The sequence below is a fragment of the Equus quagga genome, chromosome 9 (assembly GCF_021613505.1).
Source record: "Equus quagga isolate Etosha38 chromosome 9, UCLA_HA_Equagga_1.0, whole genome shotgun sequence".
Lineage (NCBI taxonomy): Eukaryota > Metazoa > Chordata > Mammalia > Perissodactyla > Equidae > Equus > Equus quagga.
This window is the reverse complement of record NC_060275.1, coordinates 4,512,982-4,536,396: the sequence shown is the minus strand read 5'-3', so window position 1 is coordinate 4,536,396 and position 23,415 is coordinate 4,512,982. Positions and strand designations below refer to the sequence as shown.

Here is a 23,415-nt window from a genome sequence, read left to right as displayed (position 1 = left end):
GAGAGAAGAATGGAGGACGGCTGCCCTGCCCAGCCTGCTTCCCTTCTTGGGCAGAGCAGCTCCTACATTCAGGTGCTCTGGGCCAGAGGTTCCACCAGGTGGCCTGGGGTCTGGTGGGCTGCTTCCCCCAATATGAGCAGCAGAAATTCAGGCAGTGTCATACCAGTCCTCCCAGATCACGCCAGGTGCCAGGAAGCTGGAACGGGCAGCAGCCTTGGGACACGACGAGAACCTGCTTGCTCGTCTCCCACACTTGCCCGGGTGGTGCCTAAAATTCCAGTTTGCCTGGCCAGAACCTTCCGTTTCCTTGAGGATGATGGATCCAACTCCCAGTGGGTGATTTCACTGTGCAGTCAGACGTTTATGTCAGGTCTCTCCTGGAGGGCTGGTTTCCGCTGGTGGAGCCTGGAGGGAGTGATGAGTCAGGATGAGCCAGGAATGGGAAAGGAGTCTTGCAGAGGACCACACAGGACCCTCTCCTCTGGGGTCTGGCTGAGGCCGCCCCCTGCAGGGCAGCAGGCAACAGTGCTTACCCTGAGGGCTGGAGTGGTCACGGTCTCCCTCTCATCCTGGAGACCCCTCTCCCTTCAAGGCCCCCTGGGCTCGTCACCCACTACCTGTGTGTCCTCCTCTCACGCCTCACCCCTGCACCTAGAGGGCGGGATCCAGCTCCCCTTCTGCTGGGCCTTTGATTATCCTGTTGTAGTTAGAAATTTACTCCCCATCTCGAGGTGTGTGTTTTCAGCTCATATGCCCCCCACCCATAAAACTGGCCAGAAACAACCCACTCTGTCTGTGGAATACCCTCTGGAACCTTCCCCAACTTCCAAGTCAGGCACACCTGATTTAACAATGACTGATATTTTCTAGCTGGGTGATGTTAGAGAATTCACTTAACTTCTCTGGGCCTCAATTTCATCAGTAAATGGAGATTAAATATCTCCTTTAGTCATCTATCCTACTATTTATGTATAAATATTTTATTAATATCCTACTTATAGATATTCTAATATTTATTGAGCACCTGGTTTGTGTAGGGTCGTGAAAGGCCTCGGGGCCTGCTGGTTAAGCTGCAGATCCTGCAGCCAGGCTGTCTTGGGCTCTATCCAGCTGTTTTATTTACTAGCTCAGCGACCTTGGGGACATTTCTGCAGCTCCTTGTGCCTCAGTTTCCTTGTCTGTAAAATGGGGGTGATGATCATAATAGATCCTACTTCGCAGGGTGGTTGTGTGGATTAAAGAAGTTATTATATAAGCAGTTAAATCAGTGCCTTGCATATTACAAGTGAGATGTGTTGGATATTATTGATTTTAGAAAATGGTGTCTGAGTTTACAGTCCAGAACCCCACTGAGTTTACAGTTCCTTAGCACTGAGCTCACAGCCCAGAACACCCCACTGAGCTCACAGTCCAGAACCCCACTGAGCTCACAGTCTTGAACCCCACTGAGCTAGAATCCCACTGAGCTCACAGTCCAGAACATCTCACTGAGCTCAGTCTAGAACCCCACTGAGCTCACAGTCTGGAACCTCACTGAGCTAGAACCCCACTGAGCTCACAGTCCAGAATCCCACTGAGCTCACAGGTCAGAACCCCACTGAGCTCACAGCCCGGAACCCCACTGAGCTCACGGTCCAGAATCCCACTGTCTGATACACCAGCCACGAGTCTCACAGCTAGGGAGCAACTGAAATATGGCTCATTCAAACCAAGTTAAAAAAAAAAGAATAAAATACCTAAATAATTTTTATATTGATTATAAATTGAAATGATAGTATTTTGGATATATTGGGCTAAATAAAATATATTGGGAAAATAATTAAACGCTTTTTAATGTGGCTATGAGAACATTTGAATGACACACGGCTCGCATTTCATTTCCATTGGGCTAGCACACACTGTCGTATTGTTCTGTGTTGGTCTAGGACACTCTGACCTGAGGATTAAGTGAAATAAATGTATCAGGTGCTGAGCACAAAGCCTGGAGCCCAGCAGGCGCCTGTTAAATGCTCTGTTTCTCCCCTGCCTCGACTCCCTTTTCCCCAGCATCTAGCTCTTTGTGCACGTGCCCGCTCCCTGATGAAGCGTCAGGTTCTTGCAGGCAGGACCACGTGTGGGTGGTCCTCATCCCTCCCACCACCAAGACAGCACCTTACAGTGAAGCCCGCGCTGGAGGAAGGGGCCCTGTCCTGGAGATGGGTGTCATCTTCAGCTCCTCACCGTATGATCACCTGGCAGGATGCCCCCTATTGCTCAAGCCCACTGCAGAGCAGAACCCAGAGCTGGGGGCTTCCGGGCCTGGATGCGCCCTCCCTGCTCCTGGGCCTCCCCGACGCCCCAGAGGGGGCCACGGGGAGGAAGATAACAAATGCTGTTGTTGGGTGACGTAATATTCTCTCTCCCTTCATTGCATTTGGATCTGCGTGCAGGGCCCTGGAAATGTGAAATAAACATGTGTGTGTGATAATGAGATTGTTGGTGGAGAGTCATCTTGAAAGGACAGGAGCAATTAAGCTTGCTGACTTACACAAGTTAGAATGACAACATGCCAGCGCAGGCCCCGCTCATCCACATAATAGGGCCCCGTCCCTGCTCAGCCATGTGCGTGGGGAGCGGGGCTGTCAGCCGCCAGGGAGCTGAGCCTTCCTCCTCCTCCTCCTGCTCACATCGCCCATTCTAGCAACACCTGCATTCACAGACTCTCCGATTCTATGCAAAGTCCTCATCTGAAGGAGTATGCGTTTGTTCCAAGCACTCTTTCATCCAGTTTTAGCTGAATACCTAAAGATGTCAGCCAGAGAACGAGCAGGCCACCCAAGCCTCTGGAAGAGCTGGCAGCCAGCGCGGCTGTCCTTGAAGGCTGGTGGTCAGCCGGGGGATCGTGGATGAGCGCTGAGTGTGGATGGAGAGGGAGAGAGCCAGCAGGACGGAACCCAGGGCGGATTAGACCTCTGCAGTGGAAAAGGGCCTGTGTCACCAATGTCACCCCTTGACGCAAGGACCACTCTGTGCCACAAAGTAAAATGCAACGAATCAGCATTGACTGCCAGCTCTCGGGAGGCTTGGACTGCCTCCATGCTGCAGGGCACTGCACAGGGCTGTGCGACCCTTCAACCCATCAGCGCAGCAGGAACAGCATGTAGGAGAGGAGGGTTGAACGGGGGGTGTGCCTCAGAGGGGACCAGCTGTTCCTGCAGACCTAGGGGTCAGCACCTGTGTGGAGTTAGGGGCTTGGGTGGCTGGGCGGTGAACACTTTATTCCAACAAGGTTCTGAGCCGTGGAAGGTGGAGGAGTTCCTTCGACTCCCAGGCCCTGGAGTATGGGGTTCCTGGCCTTGCCACTTGAGTCCTGAATCTCGTGGTCTCTACCACAGAGGTGTGCTTAGAGAGGGCCGCTCAGGCAGGCTTGCAATAACCATGGCATCACAGGAATAGAGGCCTGGTTCCCCGATTGGCTCGTGATGTGGTTATCCATGCCGATCTTTATTAAACGGCTGACCTGCTCCTAGGTGCTGGAGAGCCAGTGACATGCTCCGTCCCTGGCTTCAGGGATCTCGTGGGATTTGTGAGGACCTGACCTCACCCCACAACAGGACTCTGCCTTGTCTTAGTTGTTCTGGAACACCCTGATTCCACTACGTGGTGGGTAGTTTGCCTTCCCAGCATCTATCCTGCCCCTTTCCCATTTCTGAATAGCACCGTGGGTTTCTTGTGGTTTGGACACTTCTCTTGACACAGCTATAGGTTCCCTTCTCCCAATCCACAGGAAGTGGAGGCCTTTTATTGGTTGGTGGGGTGTGGCTGCCATGAAAACAGAACCCGTTCCTGCAGGCAGCCATCTGATGAAGCAGTCTGAGAAAAGAATCTCAGAGAAATGGAGCTGGATTCCTGATCAACCTGAGCCTGAAGCTTGATCTATCTCTGAACTGTCCAGATAAATGAGGCCCCTTATTTTTGAAGCTAGTTTTAGTTGGATTTTCTGACACTTGTACCTCAAAGCAGCCTAACTGCTTTTTAATGTAATACGTATAATAAATACATAGTGGTTTAAATATTTAACACGCATATAACAAAGATTTTAGAAATAAGCCACTGTGGACCTGTCAAAGGTAGTTTTATTCCACTTAAAAAGAAATTTAGCTTCTTCTACCTCTGGGTGAGAAAGATCACAGGGGTGATGAATTTCAAGACCTTGCTCTTCACTTTGTGGTATTTCCTCTCATTTTCCTAATCTTGGGGCTCTCACTGCCATCAGGGCGGTAACCAACTGTCTTGGCATCACGGGGGCTCCTTTGAGGATCCTCCCCAACTGGACCGTTTCCAGAGTCTCCCTCTGCTTCTCTCGTTCCAAAGGCAGAGAGGAAGGAGCCGGTGTTACTAGTGGCTGGGACATCATGACAGGTACTGTCCATACTTGCCAGATGGCATCCAAGGTCAGTGTTATCATAATTTCCCCTTAACAGATGACAAGTGAAAAGGGAAAAAGAAACAAGCTGAGGCTTCTCAGGTTAAGAATGTTCCCCCCAAATTGGTGGCATTGGTGGGCGAGGTGGGATTTGTACTCAGGTCTGCCTGACTTCCATACGTATGCTTGAGGGCTCCGCGACCCGGCGAGGAGTCTCCAGACAGCACCTTCGCCAGTGAGAACAGAGTCCTCTGGCATGCAGGGCAACCATCATGATCAGACTCATAAAGAAACCCTTCCTGGAAGAGTGAAAATCTCTTATTTTATCCATAAATGACAGGCCCCTTCTGGTTTTCCAAGGGTTCAGTATTCCTTCACTCATTCATTCAACTGCGGCACTGAGCGTGCCTACCACGCACCGGGCACTTCTTGGGACCTCCTTCAGTTCGACTGTGACTTTCTCCGACACGTGGGGATCAGAACAGCCATTGAGGCTTCTGAAGAAGCCCAGCGCCTGGGGGATTGATTTTGGATAGAGTTAAATCAGCACGCTGGACCAGTGCCAACAGAACATTGAAGCTGCTATGAAGAATAACACATTTCCTTGTTGCACCAACAGTGGATGCCACAGCCCGGCACCATCCCTCTTCGTGAGAGCTCCCAGGCGCTCAGATGAGCCACCTGGTTTTCCAGATGAGCAGCCTCCTGTGGAGAGAGGTCACTGGCTTGCCTGAGGCTGTGGCCTGGGATTAAAAGCAATGTCCCTGCCAGCGCTCACGGGTCTTATTTCCAACTGGAAAACCCACGTGGGCAGCGCCTACCCTGAAACCCTGCGAGAGGAGATGCTCCTGAGGCACTGCACCGGGTTTTGTTGGTTCGACTTTAAAATAAAAGTGAAAAGCATATGTTGATGTAATATATGTCGGTAGGTCCTAGGTCCAGCTCGGGGGGGACAGCGAGCAGGCCCTGCCTCCCAGGAGCTCCCAGCCTGCAGGGAGACAGCATGGACAGAGATAGACTCTAGGGCGCCATGGAAAGTGCTAGCAGTGAGGTCTGAGCAAAGCGTTAATGGGGCCCCACAGGTGAGAGCAACTAACTTGGCTTAGACAGAATCCCGAACGTCGTGAAAATAAATAAACGTGCCGGAGGCAGGCCACCCCCTTGTTAGCTGACAGGCATGGCTTTTCCACTCGCGATCAAGGAAAACATCTGGCCAGAATTCTGCCCAGAGACCCCAAAATGTCCCAGATTGGCATTCGGGGCCCTCCGGAGGCTCGAGAGGTTGACACGCAGAGCAGGAGCCTCCTTCTTCTCCCGCCCGACCTGGAGCTTCTGCTTCCCTCTGCCCCAACCATGACCCTCCGGAATGTTCTGAGGTCATCAGGGGTCGCTTTCAGTTCTTCTTGTCCCCGCCTCTGCTCCAGCCTGCGGGTAAACGACCGTGGGCTGGTGACTCTCCTGCTGACCCTGCTCAGATCTGAGGCACCTCCTGCGGGGTGGCAGCTCGGCCACATGCGCCACCACAGCCACAGGCAGGACCCGTGCGAGGATGCGGGGCCAGGCCCTGGGGCCCTGGGCAGGCTGTCCCCACGGGGAAGCAGAGAGCCGCCGGGGAGCACGGCTTGCCGGCCTCCGCGTCCCTCTGTCGGGCCGTTTGTAAACTCCTAACTTGGGTTGTGTCCACAGCTCAGCTTCCTTTTTGACACCGAGGCCCTTTCCTGCATCTCCGGGTCAGAGAGTGCTGGTTCCGACCGCTGAGGTGGCACGTTAAGAAGCGCTGGCACGGATTATAACTTTTCCCTGACGAAGGCCATGGCCTCCTAAATTACTGTAATTTCTGTGGACCTATCTTTAAACAAAGGCTGCACGTGGCGCCACGTGGCTTGCTCCAAGTGACCCGATCCGAACGTGGGTGTGAATCGGGTCTCCCCTTTCCTCGGGATAACTGTGAAATACTCCAGTAACCATGCACACGGCGGCCAGCGAGACCCAGCAAAGGACTGCAGTGTCTGTCCTCAATGCTCCTGTCAAAGGGCTGATGTTGAACTGCCAGCTGGGCAGCGGAGGAGAACATGGGCAAGACAAAGAATTTGATCCTAGAAGCCGAGTGAAAACCAAAAGAGTTTAGGCCCCTCTGTGATCTGTCTTCATTTAAAAGGCAGTGAATGTGCAGGTAGGGGCTGCTGTCGCCTTTGCTGAGCGGCCCCGGTTCGCTCCTGTTCCCCTTCCTCCCTTCCTTTCGGTCCCGTTTAGAACTGCATGGAATGGGTGCCACCAGAGCACTTGCAATAGCAGGCGGTCGGCCTCACAGCAGAGTTTCCGAAGGGATGGCTAAGAAGCTGAAAACGTGGTGCTAAAACACAACTCTTTCTGCAGTTACATCAAGCGCTTGTTCTTGTAATTCACGCCTGGGTAGCCCTCGGTTGCTCAGAAATTCCTCATAAACAGCATCTTGCAAGATGGGAATCTCTCCAAAGGCAAGTGATCTACTACCTTGCTACTCAAAGTGTGGTCCCCTGACCAGGAGCACCAGCATCACGTGGGACACGCCGCCACCCAGGCCCCACTGTGGGCCTGCTGACTTGGGACCTGCATGGCAACAGGTGATGTGTGCACAGGGTAGCTGGAAAAGCAGCACCCTAGTGAAGACAGCCTCGCCCTGGGAGCTCTCCACGGACCTGTCTCTGTTCAAGCAGGGACCAAGCGATTCAGGCAAGGCATCTTTTGGCGCTTAATTTTCCCATCTCTCAAGAGGGCATCCTTCATCTTTCTCTATTTAAGAGTAAAGAGGTGAAGGTAGTGACATGGTACTCAAACACTTCAAATTTGTGAGCAAGTTACAAGATGTTATATAAAGGACATGTAAAAATTGAAACGATAAATATCCTTCACTAATGACAATGGCAGCACTTTTAATTTTACTGCTTAGAGTATGAGCAGTTTTTACAGCTGGGGTGACACTGGGACCCCTTCAGCTCAATCTCATACCATGTACCCTGATGTACCCGGATCTAAGTAATTCTCCAAAAGTTACTTTGAGTGAAAACCCTCAAGGAGACAATTCAATTTCCAAATGCAAATTCCAACAACATATAGAGGGACCATGACTGCTTCCAGTCCCTGGTGAGAAATCAGGTTTTCTACAAAATGAGACTGCCTTTGACATCGTTGCCATTCCTGCAAAGGTTTTTTCAATGGTAAAAGAAGCTGTTTCTATGGGGAAAGGATTTGTTCGTGTGAAGTTGAAAGTTTACGCTTGTTATGCATGAGTTGCAGGAAGACAGAAAAGACGTAGAAAGACATGGATGTTCAATATCGTGTGGTTGTGAAGGGCTCATTTCCAAGCCTTAGTTACGATCTGTCATTTGTACAGTGTGAGATTCTTGCCACACGTGAACATGAAACGTGGGACCCACTGACGTCTGTCCCCGTGCATGTCCCTTCACCTCACAGTACTTCCCGCCGCCACTGCCTAGCGCTGTCCACCACAGCCCCCAGTCCGTCAGATTTAGACTTCAATTTCAGGTGGAACAGCAATTTTAGGTTCTAGATATTTTGCTGTTAAAAGATGATCAAACATTATCAGCTTTCTATAGGCAATAACATAAGCAGATGAAATGACTCTAGAAAAAAATACTCAACACATGATAATAAAGATTTTCTTTATTTCATTTTCATTATTTGACAAACAAAAATACACTGACAGGAGACAAAACCTTCCTTGTAGTATTAAAACTAAATTGTAGGCATTCAGCCATTAATTCCACAGAGGTGTTTTTAAAAATTTTTTCCTGAAGGCTGTGTGATATTCAGATGGCAGAATCAAATGACCTGGACCCCTGACCTGTGCTGGATTCAAGGGGGTCTGGAGTGGAGCCCACTTTTGTGGCCGGAACTGTGATATTCTTCCTGGGTTGGTCAGCATCTCATCCACCAAAAGATATATAACAGAGGCCAGTTGTTATTTTGTGACACTTTCAATCAGCCATATAGTGAGGGACCTTTGCAAAGCATAAAGAGGATAAGAGAGAGCGGCCTGAGGTACCAGGAAGGAATCTGGCTGTGCTCCGGCTTCATTTCTGAGTCCAGGGAACTCCGTGACCTTGGATAAAGCACCTATTCTTGCTGAATCTCAGTGTCTTCATTTATAAAATGGGTTGAACTAGATTATCCCTTACATCCCAAATTTTACCATTTAAAGGACAACTGAGTCTTCTCATTTATGAGAGCAGAGTGTCTCAGGCTCCTCCCAGCTCTCAGTGTCTGCGGGCCCACCCCCCAGGTGCGGGCACGCAGAGAGAAGGCAAAGGCTCTCGTAAGAAGGCCCCCCTTTATTCCCTAAAGGGCTTCCCGCACCTCCCACCGGCCAAAGAAACCGTTCGCTCGAGTCCTTCTAAGATACGGTGCAGCTCTTCACCTGGGAGGATAAAGCACGACAGTTGCTGACAATTCTATGGAACATTTTTCTGAGCTCTAAGCACAAATCCATCTTTGGTATTGGATGCTACCACCAGTCAGCTGGGCGTGTTTTAATTATTATTTTAATTTCATGTTGGCAGAAAGGCTGTCAGATAGTGCCCTTCAAGGGAAACTCTTCCTTTCGGGGGCTGTTGGAATCACTGTACTTTTGGCTCAGTGCTTCCGGGCACAGACCAGGCACATATTGGTTTCCCCCAAGTACATGCAGTACTTGGCCCATGGCTGGAGGGTTCCAGACATGCTTCCCAAGGGTGGCCCTGCATCCCAGGATGCTCTGAGCAAGCACTGAAGGGCAGATCTGCAGTGGGCACCACGTCGGGTCAAGAATAGATGGGGGGACGGTATTTACACCAGGCCACATTTGCTGTCACATCTCATTAGCTACTCAGGTCTAGTGAAAGAATTCTACAGAAGACTCAAGCATACATAATTGAAATATGCACCTTATTTGACTTTCTTTGAATATCAACTCTCTTCTATCAAGAATTACTTAAACTGATACATATTGGTAAAATATTATTTACCTATTTTATATGGTCCTTTTTTTGGCCAACATTCCATAGTTTGCTCATCTAACAGCAGTAAGGTTCTCATATCAAACATTCTTCCTTTTAGAAGTTGAAATAACATGATGCTAAAGATCTAGTAAAAAATAAAATTCAAAGCTTAAAATGTCCACACCAACAGCATTGATAATCCAGAGTTTTACATTTTGACTTCTGAAATATGATCTGAAATATTTAATTCTGGGCCATAACTAGAAAATTAGTTACAGAAAATCTAACTTTCAAAAAAAAACAAACAAACCTCAAACTCCAAACCCAAAAATTAACTAATAAAGTTTGCATAGATAAATCGTCTGTCTCTAAATAAGTACTATAAATAACAAACACTATTTAATAAAACAAGAGAGTGGAAGGTATGGAGAACAGCAATTATGAATCTGTCAAATCAGGCCACTTTGCATCTGGGTTCCATTCATAAAGCTTACATTTTAACCCTGAAGAAGTGATCAGCCGTCGCTGATTGTGCTTGGTCTTTTCCTATTGTATTTTTTCTGAAAGTTGTATGTTGCTCATCTGTTTTTATATAAATCTAAAATATGGTATTTATCTTATATGTACGGGTGATAAAGTGATCAGGAGAAATATTTTCAGGCGTAGGAACTCCCACCGCCTTTTAAAGGAAACGCTGAATGTAATAAATTCACGCTAATTGGGAACTCCACGAAGGGGTTAAAACGTTACCATTACAAGTCGGGTGGCCGTTATAAATGTTACCCAAATAAAAGCCAGAAACAGGAAGCCAAAAAGCAGGTCCCTACGGCAGGCATGTGTCTGAAATGATATCATTTGTCAAGTTTCCAGCATCTTGTGGTGGTGAACACAAAAAGAAGGTCTGTGTTGTACCGAGGACATTACATCCTCATTAGCTGGAATGTTCCTTAAGTACATAATGCAGGATTTTCATTTTAATAAGAAGCAGCCACTTGTCACTGCACTTTCATTAGATAAATACTGAATGTAATACTAATGACCATTTATAGAGGCTCCGTCCTACCCCTGAGAACTCCATTCAGATGAAATCATATAAGAACAATTTATAGAATGTATTGTGCAAAACTTCTGCGTTCTCTCTTTGCAAACTATTCCCTGAATTTCTTTTTTTTAATGCTGAATTGGGCCAATAGCAGAAGTCATTGTCAAAGGGACCCGAAATGGCATTGTTGGTATTTTTTGTATGCAAAACAAATTTGAAGGAACAGCATTTGGCTCTTTAGAAGTCATAACGGAATGGTAAGGAATAGCTGGGACCCTGCATTTCTCGGTTCGCCTACCAGAGTCAAGCCCCTCCATCTGCCCAGCCAGGGGCCTCAAGGCTGCTGTGCAGAAAAGGCCACCCTGAGAACCAAGAAATAACTCATCCCCCGTGATCATCCAGCCCCGGCCCCATCTCTAAAACAAAGACTGACAATTGCCCTGAATTATGGATGTGCTTTTTGTGATATGTAATGCAGTTCAGAAGAAAGGTGTTGAGAGCATCGCACCATTTCACCTCCCATTAGCGGCTGGTCTTGAACGATAATCCCAGAAGATGAAACTGATGCTGAACTATGACCCTCAATTTACAAATCATTTTTCAGAAGAACAAAAAAAAAGTTTAAACATATTTTTGGCATTATCTGAATGGGCGGAATCTTTCATGCGTGTTTTCTAAGAATAAATGAAAACAGTATGCACTGTAGTTCCTCAGTTTGGGGAAAGAGAGAGCATGAGGTTTTCAGATTATATTTTATTTTAAACCTGGGTATTTGAAATTTTTTTTTTTACATAGCTGAATTTAGTATATTCCTTCAAAACATAATAAATTTCTATTCTGTAGCTTAAGGGATCCATCAGTTAAAATGTTGGTCTTTCATCTTTATTACCCACCCATTAAAGTGAAAGAAACCGGGACGGGCTTCAGTTTAGAAGAAGCAATTTGGTTGGCAACGTCCTTACTCCTCAAGTCTTGACAAAGGGGGAAAGTGCATCATTGCTGAGGTTTCACACGTCTCTCTGCATAAGCAGCAGCTAAGCCTATCAAACATACACTATGTTAAATTTAATAATATTCTTTGATGAGCTGATTACAATGTTTCTCCCTGACCAGGCATTTCCCGTGCAGTTACATTCATAACACCTGTCCCCTCCCCTTTGTTTGTGTATCTGAAAGCCAGGCAAAGTCCCTTTCCGTTTTCCTACAGCTGTGAGGTCTGAAAGGGACAGATTAATAACCGAGCCCCTCACTGGACCAGCTTCCCTTGTCCCTGCACTGGTAACCCTTTGCTATAACGAGGACACAAAGAGCCTCGCATCAGGCTGCTACTCTTCTTCATAACTCAAAAGCGTCACAGTGGCAATAGCCTCCAGTGCTATTTGTCTTTAGTGCAGTTGTGACACTTCGGCATGATCCATAATTTGGCAGCTATTTACCGTGACATTTGCCTTCAGTGCAGCCATAACATTCAGTGAAGCCATTATTTGGTCCCATTTACCATATAAATTGTATTGTTGTGCATGCATGCTAGCAGCTACATTAGGTACCTGAAAATGAGTAAATCTTGTAAAATAGATACTAACAGCTATTCAGCAGTAGGATTTCCTTGCTCCTCAGATGGAAGGAAAGAAAAACTAAATATGGTCACCAAGTTTCCTGGGGCGTCTTTAATTGTGTTCCTATTTGTGTAGCATGTTCGAAACACTGAAACCCAAGGCTTTGAAAAATAATCTGGTGGGTTTTGCCTTCCATTAGAAAGGCACTCTGGGATTTCCAACTCAACCATGAAAGCTGGAGGAGTCTTTGGTGAGCTGAAGGTTAGGAGGCAGGCGGAGCAGCTCGGGGCATGATTCAGAAGAGAAGGCGCATGACTCGTTACTCGCGTGTGTGTGACACGGGGGGAGAGTGACAAGAAGCATCTCGTTCCACCAGAGCACGGAGAGAAGTAAAATGGGGACAGAAGACCAGTGGCCGCTAGTCTGCTTCCATGGTCGGAGAGAAAACACACCTTCCACGTCCGCACGTCTACAACATGAAGCAACTGCATTGTTACTGAAGATCACCCAGGCCCCTTCTGAAAACGGCGCTGTGTGACATAGCCCACTTCCGGCTGGCGCGGCTCTCTGGCGGGATGCCTGCAGTGTGTTTTTACACGCATGGCACAGTTGCATTACGGAGACTCCCGCTGTGGCTGGAGCACATACTTTTCCCTTTCCTGTGCAGGTATGAAGTTTTTAAAGTCCCCTGAATCTCTGTAATTTCTCTTTCTAAAACCTGCTTTTTGTCTATACGTTTTCAATACTAATTTGCTTCTGAAGGGAAGAGAGAAATTCTCCATTCCATACGCCTCACCAGGAGGATTGTGCCCAAAAGCCACTAAATAAGAGATACTTCTTTAAAATAAGTCTGTGTTTACTTAATCATTTTTTAAAAGAATTTAACAAAATCAAAGTTTTGGGAGAATTCCTCCAAATTTCTATTTAGCTAGTTGGCTAATGATTTATAGGGAAAAAAAGGCCACTTCCTGAGAATATGGACTCTGAAATACGTCTGACTTTTGCAATCCCTCTCATCTATTAACTACTTATTAGCACAAGAGCAAACTTTCCCAAAGCAAAGAATTTGTGAACCATTTTCAAGACTGATTTTAAAATCTCATCAAGCTGAAGACATACTGATTTGCTCAGATCTCACATCAGGAGTTAATTTAGTTCGCTGGAACAATAAAATCTGGAATGAGTCTGTCCATGACTGAAGACTTGAATGTAAAAGTTTTACCTCTGAGCCATTGAAGGAAGTTTTATTAGGACATTCTTTTTTCAAGGGAGGGGCAGGAAAAAAAAAAAAGAAAAGAAAAGAGAAAGAGAAACCTATTAACACCTTCCTCTTGTTTTAAGAAATAGCTCCATTACCAACTAAAAATAAGTTGACTTGAGTAATTCTGAGGCATAAAGTGCCCATTTTCTTTCTCCTTTGATTTGTGTCATTGTCCTGCTTTTACAGCTTACTGTTGACAGAGTGAGGTAATTCAACTACAATTTTTCCAGTGTTTTTCCCCATGTACATATAATCAACAGCCCGGAATACCGACACCAGGCCAGTGAACCTGCCCTCTGCAGACAGATGGCCAAGGTCCACCTCACAAACCAGGTCCCCACTTCCACACAGCTGAAGCAAGTGGTCCATGGCTGCTCCATACTCAGGAAGGTGATGGTTGAGGAAGAAGCCCTGGAGGCTGGCGGATTTCCTGAGCAGTTTGGCTGGTAACGCTCCTGCTTTCACAGGTGATAGGCCAGTAGGAGTTTGGTAGCCAGAGATAAACCCAATTACTATCAAGCGCCCTTTGATAGCCAAGGCGTCTACCGCCAAGTCAAACATGGCTCCCCCAACGGATTCGTACACCACATCGACACCCTTGGGGTACTCCCGCTTCAGGACAGTACCGACGTGCTCGGTGTTATAGTTGATAGGACGATTACAGCCAATAGATTTCAGAAAAGCACACTTTTCATCAGAAGAGCAGGTTCCAATTACATGGCACTTGGCCTTCTTTGCAAGCTGCACGGCAAACTGGCCCGTCCCCCCAGCTGCGGCTGTCACCAAAACTTTTTTCCCTTCCGACAATGCTCCGAGCTCTTTCAGGCTGATGTATGCAGTGGCACCACTTACCAGCAGGGCGAGATACTCAGGTTTCACAGAGGGCACTGGAGTTGCAATGCTGGCAGGCACCACGGTGTACTCAGCAAAGGAGCCGGGTGCCATGTAAGCCACAGCTTGGCCAACTGTGTATCTGGCACTAGCAGACAGGCCTAAGGCCACCACCTCTCCCACACCTTCGAAACCTACATCGAAGGGGGTCTTTACTGAAGGGTCGTATCGGCCAGCTGAATAGTTGATGTCAGATGCATTAACACCAACAAATCTACAAGAAAACAAACAAACAAACACATATATTAAGATGCTTTCTTCGTCAAAGCCTTTATATTCTGCTTAGAAAAATTCCTCTAATTCCAGTAACTGGGAAGGGGTGGCTAAGCTATATGTTCTGATAAAATTCAAAACAATTAGTCCTGATACTGAGTTGAAAAAAAGAAATTAAACAAGTATTAGTTCAGCAGGGATTTGCGATCAGAGTTTTGGTATATTTTATTCTTTCATCTGTTTAGGAATAATTTCGTATCACTTTAAACATCAAGTTATCTATTTCACATTTATTTCCCTCTGCTTTCTTTCAAAAAGAAATAAACCAAAAAAAAAAAAAAAAGTCAGGAAGCCCTATTCTACAAACTTCACTCCAGCTGTGAGTTGGAAATTAATTGGCCTCTTAACAAAGATGTTAAAAACAACAGTGGGATAAAATATATTCAAAGAAGTAGACTTGTATTGATTTTGGCAACAATTTAACACTTCAGATAATAATAGTAATGACAATGATATTATTAAAGATTGATGTAATGTGCAAGGTCATCCGTTGTTACGTTCCTGCAGAGGTTGTTTAAAACATTGTTAGAGTGGCTGCCACGAATTTTCTTTCTGATGTAACTACGTCCAGTGTGAAAATATGCATTGTGATTAATTGAACAAAAATTGTCTCACAAGGATAGAGAAATTTTTATGGAACAGTCAACATTTTACAGTCCTTTTCAGATGAAAAGGAAAGCAAATCGTCACTATATTTTTGCTCAACAAGAAGCAGAGACATAACTTGATTAATACCAGATGATTATTTTCACTTTGGTATCCAGAGTCAATTTAATTGTGGGGCCAGTATTTTTACCAGCCTTTTTTCATCTCAGTATACCTCATAACAAAAATATCCGGATACATAAGGAAAAAAGCCATCTACAAAGGATGTCAGGAGGTCGCTTAGACACATAATGGAGGACCCAAAAAATGTCATTTCTACCTGTAACGAAATGAAAAGATGGTAGTATGCGGTGGCAGGAGGAAAGCTGGTAAGTAGGTCATTTTAAAATAATTCACTTTTAATTTAACTTAATAAACCAAAACAGCCCTGTGCTGGGATCCACTTCCACTGTACTACAGGTAATACTTTGCACTTATAAATGCTCCCTTATGATTATGCTCTGTATATCTACAACATTGAAAGCTCTCTACATATTGGAGAAATAAGAAAGCAGGAAACAATTTCTTTTGGGCATGTCAAGCTGCTTTCAGAAGTTAGCATACCACACAGCCTCAATAATACCCTACAGAATTCCATACCCATAAATGATACAAAATAATGAGAAGTGGGAAAAATGAATTTTGCTCGTTTCTCATTTGGCATTTAATACCAAGATGCCTACATTCTATTCTTTTTTTTGGGTGGGGTGTTATCTTTCTTTTCAATTTACATAATTCTTAAGGCCCAGTCTTCTAGCTTTCCGAGAGCCGCTGCTGGACTGCACAGAAGGCAGCCAGGGCAGAGCCCAGCCAGAGCGTCTCCTCTCTCGGTCGCCCTGCTCCAGGCTGTAAAGCAAACCCCAGGAAGGCGTCAGTGGGGTGGAAGTGACGGCGGAGTCTGCCTTAGAGGTGGGGGACTAGGCCCGACCTCCAGCCCCATGCCCCCTCGCCCCTCCCCCCTCCCGCCTTGTCCCCCGTGGTGTTTCTGCAGTCCAACTGAAGAGGCCATTCCTCTGTGGGGTGCCCTCGCCTTGGACTTGGAGGGAACCCCCCTCTACGCCCGTAGCAGTCGGCCCCTTGGGTCTCCCCCACCTCGGAGCGGGCGCGCCCTGGGGGGCCTGCGACCGGGAAGGCGCTGCTGGTGGAAAACGCACCCCGCCCCCCCGAAGCCCACGGCTGTGCTTTGCCACTTCCCAGAGAGAGGTGGCCAGACGGTGCAGGGCACACGCCCCGGAGAAAAGCGAGGAGAGAGGGCACACGCACCAGAGGGGGGAGCAAGGGGCAGGCCGGGGTTGGGGGAGTAGGACTCTGCTGGGAGCTGGGTGGCTGCAGCCGACCAGCTGCAGCTTGAGTTTACCATGGGAGCTTTGCTTAAAAACCAAATCCAACACTGCGGTCGAGCTGGAGTGGTGCAGGAGACCCGAAGGGCCCGCCGCGCGCCGGGTCCTGGCGGCGTCCAGCTCGCTGACTCCCCAGCGGCACCCTCGGTGAGCCCGGGCCAGCCTGCAGGGCGCCAGAAATCGGTGCCTCTGGGACCATCTCCCCTCGGAAGTGCCCAGCCTACGCTGACGGCCGGACCCTCCCTGCCTGCGGTCTCTCCACCGTCACCACCGAGAGGAGCCGGCAGTAGCAGTACCTCCGACCCCCGGAGCGGGCTGGGGCCGCACCGGCTACCCGGCACTGGGGTGGAGGGACCAACGGCCAGGCCACAACAGTGATCTCGGCCTCCTTGGGCCAGGCGGGGGTACCGGCGGGCGCGCCCAGTTCCTTCTGGCTGTGTAGCTGGGGCGCAGGGGCGGTCAAGTTCTTGGGGAGGCCCGATCGCATGGCGCACCGGAGCGCAGCGGCCGCCTGACTGGGGCCTGCCAGCGGCCGGATTGTGACCTTGGCCTCGCATGCACCCCCAGTTTTCGTGCCCTCCCCCACCGCCCTGCTGTCTTCTAAATTGCCTGCGTCGTCAGTAAAGTCTTCTCAGGCCGGCGGCGACAGCCTGCGGCTACTCCGCTCCGCACCCCTTGCCCTCTTCAGGGTCGCCCAGCCCCTGATGAGGGACCCCCGCTTGCCCCCAGACCCTCGATTTCAAGCTGCGTGGCCGCCGTGGCTGATGGGGACCCGCCGCTGCCCAGATGCGCCCTCGTCCTTACCTGGGCTTTGGGAATAGCTGCGGGAGGGTCTCGAGCCGCGCCTTCCGCTCCACCAGAAACAAGTTCAAGAGCAGCAGGCGCCATGGCAAAGGGGGCCCTGGTCGGGGAGCTGGGACAGGGACGGCGAGAGGCGAGAAAAGGAGGAAAGGCGCGCTGGAAGGATGCGCGCACTGGGGACTCTCCTGGTACCCTCTTCCTCCACGAATTTGAAATTCGTGCTTTTAATGAGAGCGGGATGCTAGCGATCAGATGGGAGGATCCTCTCAAAAGACTAAAATCGAGGAACAGAACTAAAATCCAGGAAACAGAACGGGACCGGTTCGGCTTTCCCCAAATACATACCCTTCCAGAGTCACTCGGTTTATTTACCCTAAAAAGTCCTGACCCCCTTCGTCATGTTTATTGTGAAAGAGGGCAGTCCTCAGAGGGAGGGAAACGCTTTCCTCTGAACAAAAACCAAACTCAAGTCCACAGCAAAAGCCTTCAACACTGGGAAACAAAGTTGTCCAAACCAGACCTTCCTTAAAAAAAAAAAAAAATAGAAAGAAGAAAAAGAAAGAAAAGAAAAGAAAGAAAGAAGGGGAAAAGAAAAAAAGAATTCTCGGCCTGGAGAGTCAGCAGAAATAGTTACCCTCCTGTGAGCAGCAAACCGTTTATCAAGAACGCCTTCCCCACCCCCCAGCTCGTCTTGGTCATTCCTACAAACTCTTTGCTCCATCATCTTACACTTGAGCAGAAAATCGTTAGAAATATTTGGAAACGAAATAATGTGTCACTATTGTACGAAAAAAAGCTAAAAATAGCGCGCACAGGGACTTCACGGTGGCGCTTGCTCCCTTTCTTTTTCTTTTCTGCCGGCTGGGCATCGAGCGGGAGATGGGAGCTGTCCTCGGACGCATGAAGCGGAAGGTGGGAACTGGATAAAGGACTTCAGTCCTAGGTTCTGTAGGGATTTTATGTGCTCCTTCCCACACTTTTCCTAAATGGTAAACTTGATTATCCTACATCGATGTCTAGTTTAGAAGCGCTTCCCTCCCTGTGAATAAAGAATTTGTATTTTCTGTTAAGATGGAATGAGATGTGCAAATGGATCAACTGAAGGAAAAAGTCAGACGGAGCACAAGGAAAACCTCCAAAATACCTTTCCCAACAAGTGAATTTGGGCTTAATCCATTCAGTCCAGAACAGATTTTACCACGATCAAATGAGATGTGCTGGCATAAAATTTTCATGCAATTAACACTGCTCAGCGGAGATGTGGTCTAGGATTAAAATGAACTCAACTGCAGTGAATTCTAAAGCCTCTGTTCTTAAAAAAAAAAATCGGTAAAATGCCACCTCCACTGACACCGTTTGCAAGAATAAAGGATCTCCCTCCAATTTGGGGGTAGGAGCCGATTTTCCAACAGAGGAAAAAGGGGAGGCAAAGATTTGCCCACTCCCAACACGCAGCAATTCGGCCCCATTCTCTGTCTGTTGCGGACTTCAAGGCAGAAGTTAGAGGTCAAGTTGTACATATAAATATACTATTTCTATTGGCATACGTGGAAGGAAAATAGAGGCATGGATCTTAAAGCAACCCAAACTGATAAGCTCCAAACCAGGGAGCCGGCACTCTAGAGCTCTGACCACCGAATTCTGGGACCCAGCGCCCTGGGGGGGGGGGGGGGGCGCGGGAAGGGGGCGGGGGGGTGCTCGGGCACCCAGCCGGGAAGGGAAAGCCAGGGGCCACGATGAGACTGAAGGGACAGGAGTCTGAGGAGGGGAGGGGAGGACCCCGAGGAGTTGACGCACACTCGCAGGTAGAGGCCAGGATCCCCGCGCTGCCTCCACCAAAGGCGACCGCGGCGTGACGGGTGGTCCCACTCCGCTGCTGCCGGCAGTGCTCTAACTTCACACCTTCCCCCGCCTGCCCCGCTCAGTCGCCTCCGCCCTATTTCACACTCTGTTTCTAAAAGGGATTTTATTCTAGCAGTTGTCTGTGTGCGTGTTTACATCAGTGTTCACAGTCAATATTGTACTTCATCAGAAAAAGAAGAAAAAAAGCCTGTGTGAAACTTTGCCTGTTAAAGTCTATTTGCAGGCTTTTCAGCCTGGGTCTCATCTGAACTTCTCTTAAATTGCTCCTGTGTTTTGTAGGTTCGTGAACACACACGAGCCCTGTTTTTTAGCCTAGCAGGATGCATGTCCTTATGTCCACAGCCTGGGTGTCTCAGCGCATAATGAAGAAATCCTGTGCAGCCCCTTCCACCGACGCAAACTTTCTAAAGGAGGCACACATCCCACCGTTTAAGGCACACCCCGCCACCACTGACCCCTCAGCCTCCACTCAATCGCAGCCTGGGCTCACTCAATTTTTATGTTTCCAACAGGTTTCCAAAAGTTTTATGTCATAATCAGAATTCTTCAGTTGTACAGTCTTGTTTGGAAGGCTGATATGAATCTCTAAAACGGACCAATTAAAGGTTGCATCACGCTACGTCGGCAGGGTACACTCTGTCCTCCAGTCCTTGCAGAGGACTTACAGTACTTCCTAGCACACAATTTATAACATAGTTACAATCAAAACTTACTCGTCCCTACGATAGTATTATTCAACCTGAAACATGCAATACTGTAACCCCTCGGGGGACTGAGCAGACCAGCGAGTCCTGCTCTTCGAAGGGGACAGACGGACCGGGAACACCCCGCCCGCAAGTCGGGCAGCGAGGGGACCCACGGAGCAGAGACCCACAGGCATAGCTCCGACAGAGTGAGGTCCCTTTCCTTCCTGTTGCTTCACCAGTTACTAAAGATGAGTGAGATAGAAACACATTAAGACGAGGAGTGTGGAGGTGGAAAAGATAGTAAGAAGATCGGCAACGACCCGAGTGTCGAAGGTCTGCAAAGACAGCCATGCCCCTACCCTGACCCTTGTCCAGCCGCCCTGGATGCGCGCCACGCGCCCGTCGCTACACTCCGGGGCACAGACAACAGCCACACAGCACTGACAACAGGCAGACGACACCGGCGAGGGGCACACCAACACACCCAACAACAGGCTCCGCCATTGCCAGGCGGCTGACAACCTGGAGCGGACTGGAAAAGCCAGCGGGGTCCCCGGCCTCCTTCCTCCAAAGCACGTTACCTAAACGTCGCAGTTTGTGTCCAGGCTGTTCCTGCTCCACCCTAAAGATTATGTGAACGCAGGAGCCCTGGGTGCGCGCGGGTGGGCCGGGCGGGAAGCCTCCCCTTCTGGGTCCTGTTGATTTTATTTCGGAAGCGGGAGGGGGAGGAGGGAGGTCTGGGGGAGGGGAGGGGAATCCCAAATTAAAATAACCCTCAGTTATGAGGACGTTCGGTGGCATCGGATATTCTCACCAGCAACAGTCACATTACATTCGCCTTCGCCAGATGGCGGCGGGTTCAACTTCCAGGGATCTCGCAAAGTCAGGCTCTGCGCCCGAGCGCGCGCCGGGGTGTGGGGACGCAGGCGGGCCTGGGACAGCCTGGGAGACGCGCAGCGCGGGCCGGGGCGTGGGGCGCGCGCCGGGCTCACCGGTTCCGGACGAGGAGGTCTCCGTCCCCGGGGAGTGGCACGGGGCAGTCCCGGCGCAGGGTGACGGCCTCGCGGAAGTTGGGGCTCAGCCGGGTCACCACCAGCTTCTGCATAGCGCGGGGGATGGAGGAGCCCTGGAAGTCCAGGAAGTGGCGGACGTACGACATGTCCACGATGGCTCGGGCCCCGGCGGGCACTAGCCGCAGCATAGCCCGCGCCTCCGCCCGCTTTCTGCGCCGCCGCTGGCCGGGGTCGCGCCCAGCCCGGGCCGATCGGCTCGGCTCAGCTCTGCGCGGGCGGGCGGAGCGGGCGGGTCCGCCCCTCCTCCGGCCTGCGCCCTCCCCTCGTCTCCCCCCCTTCCCCACTACGCCTGGCTCCCGCTCCCCCCTCCCGCCCCGCCGCGCACAGCTCCGGGAGTCCGCGCAGCCCCCTTGGTTCCCGGGCGCACCACTCCCGGGGTCCCGGCCCAGAACCGCTGCCGCCCCGGCCGCTGCTCCTTTAATCTTTTTGTTTTGGTTTGAATCTGCTCGGCGCAGACTGGCCAAGGATCCTCTTCGCCCTCCCCCTTCCTCCTGGCGCCCGGGAGGCACCGGATATCCCCACCCTCCCCAAGCTCTAAAAGCCGGATTTGACTCCTCTGAAAGGGTGAGGGGGGCGGCGAGGGGACGCGCGCGTCCCGCGACCGCCGCGGCCGCGAGCCGCCGGCAGCCCCGGGCGTCCTCGGAGCGGCGCGGCTCCCGGAGGCCGGCGCAGGCGCCTCCCCTTCCCGTGCGAAGCGTTCACTTCCTTGCAAGGTGGTACGAATCAACCCCGAGCGCGGCCGGGGCGGCGGGGCACGGCCGGGGTCCGTGCCGGGCGGGCAGCCCCCACCACCAGTGCGGGCGCTCGAGCACCGAACGCGGGCCGGGGGCGCCCAGTGCACCCTGCGCCCCAGGCTCCTGGCCCCTTGGCCCCGGAACGGCCTGCCCGTGCCTTCTGCCCTCAGTCTGTCCCATGCAAGTTGCACGAACTAAGCCGTTTTATTTATTTTGGCCTAGATTTCTTGTGTTTCCATGAATGTTTTAAGCAGCCTCTACGAGACTGTTACAGGTTTCCCATTGGGAGGGAACACACATATTGGAAATCAGAGAGCCAAATTCCCAGGACACGTAAACATTTTAAAGTTTTAGGTGGGGATGCCGAGGGACTTAATTGGATTGCAGACGTTGCAATGATGTGTGAAGACCTCATTTTGTAACCCAGCTAGAAAGATCTGCAGTTCCATCGTGTCAGTTTTTCTCCTAATTGTCTGTATTGTCCAAATAATCAATTCACTTTTCATAGAGGGACCAAATTAAATATTTTCCACATTTTTGTGTGAGGAGCTAAGTCTACCTTTACATTTTTATTAAAGATATACATATTAATGAAAAAATCCTCTTGTTTTCCACTGACCCATGAATTACCAAAATAGAAAAGCCACACAGCGTCCCTCCCCAGTCAAATGTAACCCCCAAACTAAGATTGCAAAAGTATCACAGAGTATTTATCTCAAATGTAGGACATTCTTCAGCCAGGGGTAGTTTGTGTCCACGTGGGTGCGTGTACAAGGTGGGAGGGTGGTACTAACAGGTTTAAAAATCTGCAGGAGCTAGAGTCTACTTAACTTGGCTTGAAACACATGGGTTTTACCCAGTATCGGCCAGTGGATTACAATAACAAACCCCTCAATGTCTTTCTCCAATGTGCAATCTTTTATATTATGCTGTATTAAGATTTCTTTTTTGTGTCATATTGTTTAGCTCCGGGAAAAAAAAAAGAAAACAAAGCAATTAAAAAGATTGACAGGTATGGTTTGTGAGAGACCTATTTGTAATTGTCAGGGTGACGTTGGCGAGAGGAGGAGGAGTAAAAACTGAAGCAGGAAAAGCAGCTCGATGTGTCTGTCTATCAGTTGAGACTGTCTGAAAGCTCTGCGATCCGAATGTGTGTTATATTTCACTGAAAAGAGGAGAGAGCGAGAGTGCATCTCCCTCTCTCCCAGGAGTTTGGGGGGATACTCCACGCTCATCTCGCCCACCCAGTGAATGTCTGCTCTTCACCCCTTTGCACACACTCTCCGGGTTGTTGTTGTTGGCTTTTTTTTTTTTTTTTGGGGGGGGGTGCTTTTTTGTATTTTTCAAAATCTTTCTGTTGGAAGATCAAGACCGGCCAAAAATCCATGATCAAAATGTGTTTGCATTAGATTTCGCATTGGAAGAAGCGGCGATCCTGGCGGCAAAGCCCCGCGGGGAGCGCGGGGCACCAAGTGGCGCTCCGGCAGGGTGACACTGTTTGATCTGTGACTGTTCGGAAGGTGGAGCAGCGCCTGACATCTCCCCCCGGCGCATGTATGTACGGGGGCTTCACTCCTCTGTCTTGTTTGCTTTCTTCCTCTTAGACTAAGTGCGGGGAGGAAAAGGACAGCCTGGATCGGCCTCGCTGGCGCACAATGAGAAAGCTGCGACCCGCGCACTGAAAACACTCGCCGCGACCCCCGGACCGCGAGGAGAGAGGGGGAGAGAAAGTTGCGCTCGGAGACTCTCGGCTCGCGGAGGAAGGCGCAGGGGAGCGCCCGGAGCGGCGCCGGGAGGAGCGCCCGCCAGCAGCAGCGCGGCGGCGGGGAGGCGGCAGCATGGAGCGCGGGCCGCGGGCCGGCCCTCCGA

The 23,415-nt window shown here is 49.8% G+C and overlaps 2 protein-coding genes across 2 annotated transcripts in view; one reads left to right on the top strand and one right to left on the bottom strand.

Annotated features, from left to right (window-relative positions):
• Positions 1–8,050: 8,050 nt before the first annotated feature.
• Positions 8,051–21,451, bottom strand: PTGR3 (prostaglandin reductase 3). Its single transcript, XM_046671711.1, has 2 exons — positions 20,732–21,451; positions 8,051–14,345 (listed from the first exon to the last, which is right to left on the bottom strand). Exons 1-2 carry the CDS (start codon positions 20,938–20,940, stop codon positions 13,421–13,423), a joined length of 1,134 nt encoding a protein of 377 aa, XP_046527667.1. The 5' UTR covers positions 20,941–21,451; the 3' UTR covers positions 8,051–13,420.
• A 780-nt stretch (positions 21,452–22,231) lies between these two features.
• TSHZ1 (teashirt zinc finger homeobox 1) overlaps positions 22,232–23,415 on the top strand; it is a 77,203-nt gene continuing 76,019 nt past the window's right edge. The window contains exon 1 of the transcript XR_006890121.1: positions 22,232–23,100. The gene's annotated coding sequence lies outside the window, so the exon portion shown is untranslated. The remainder of the gene's footprint in view (positions 23,101–23,415) is intronic.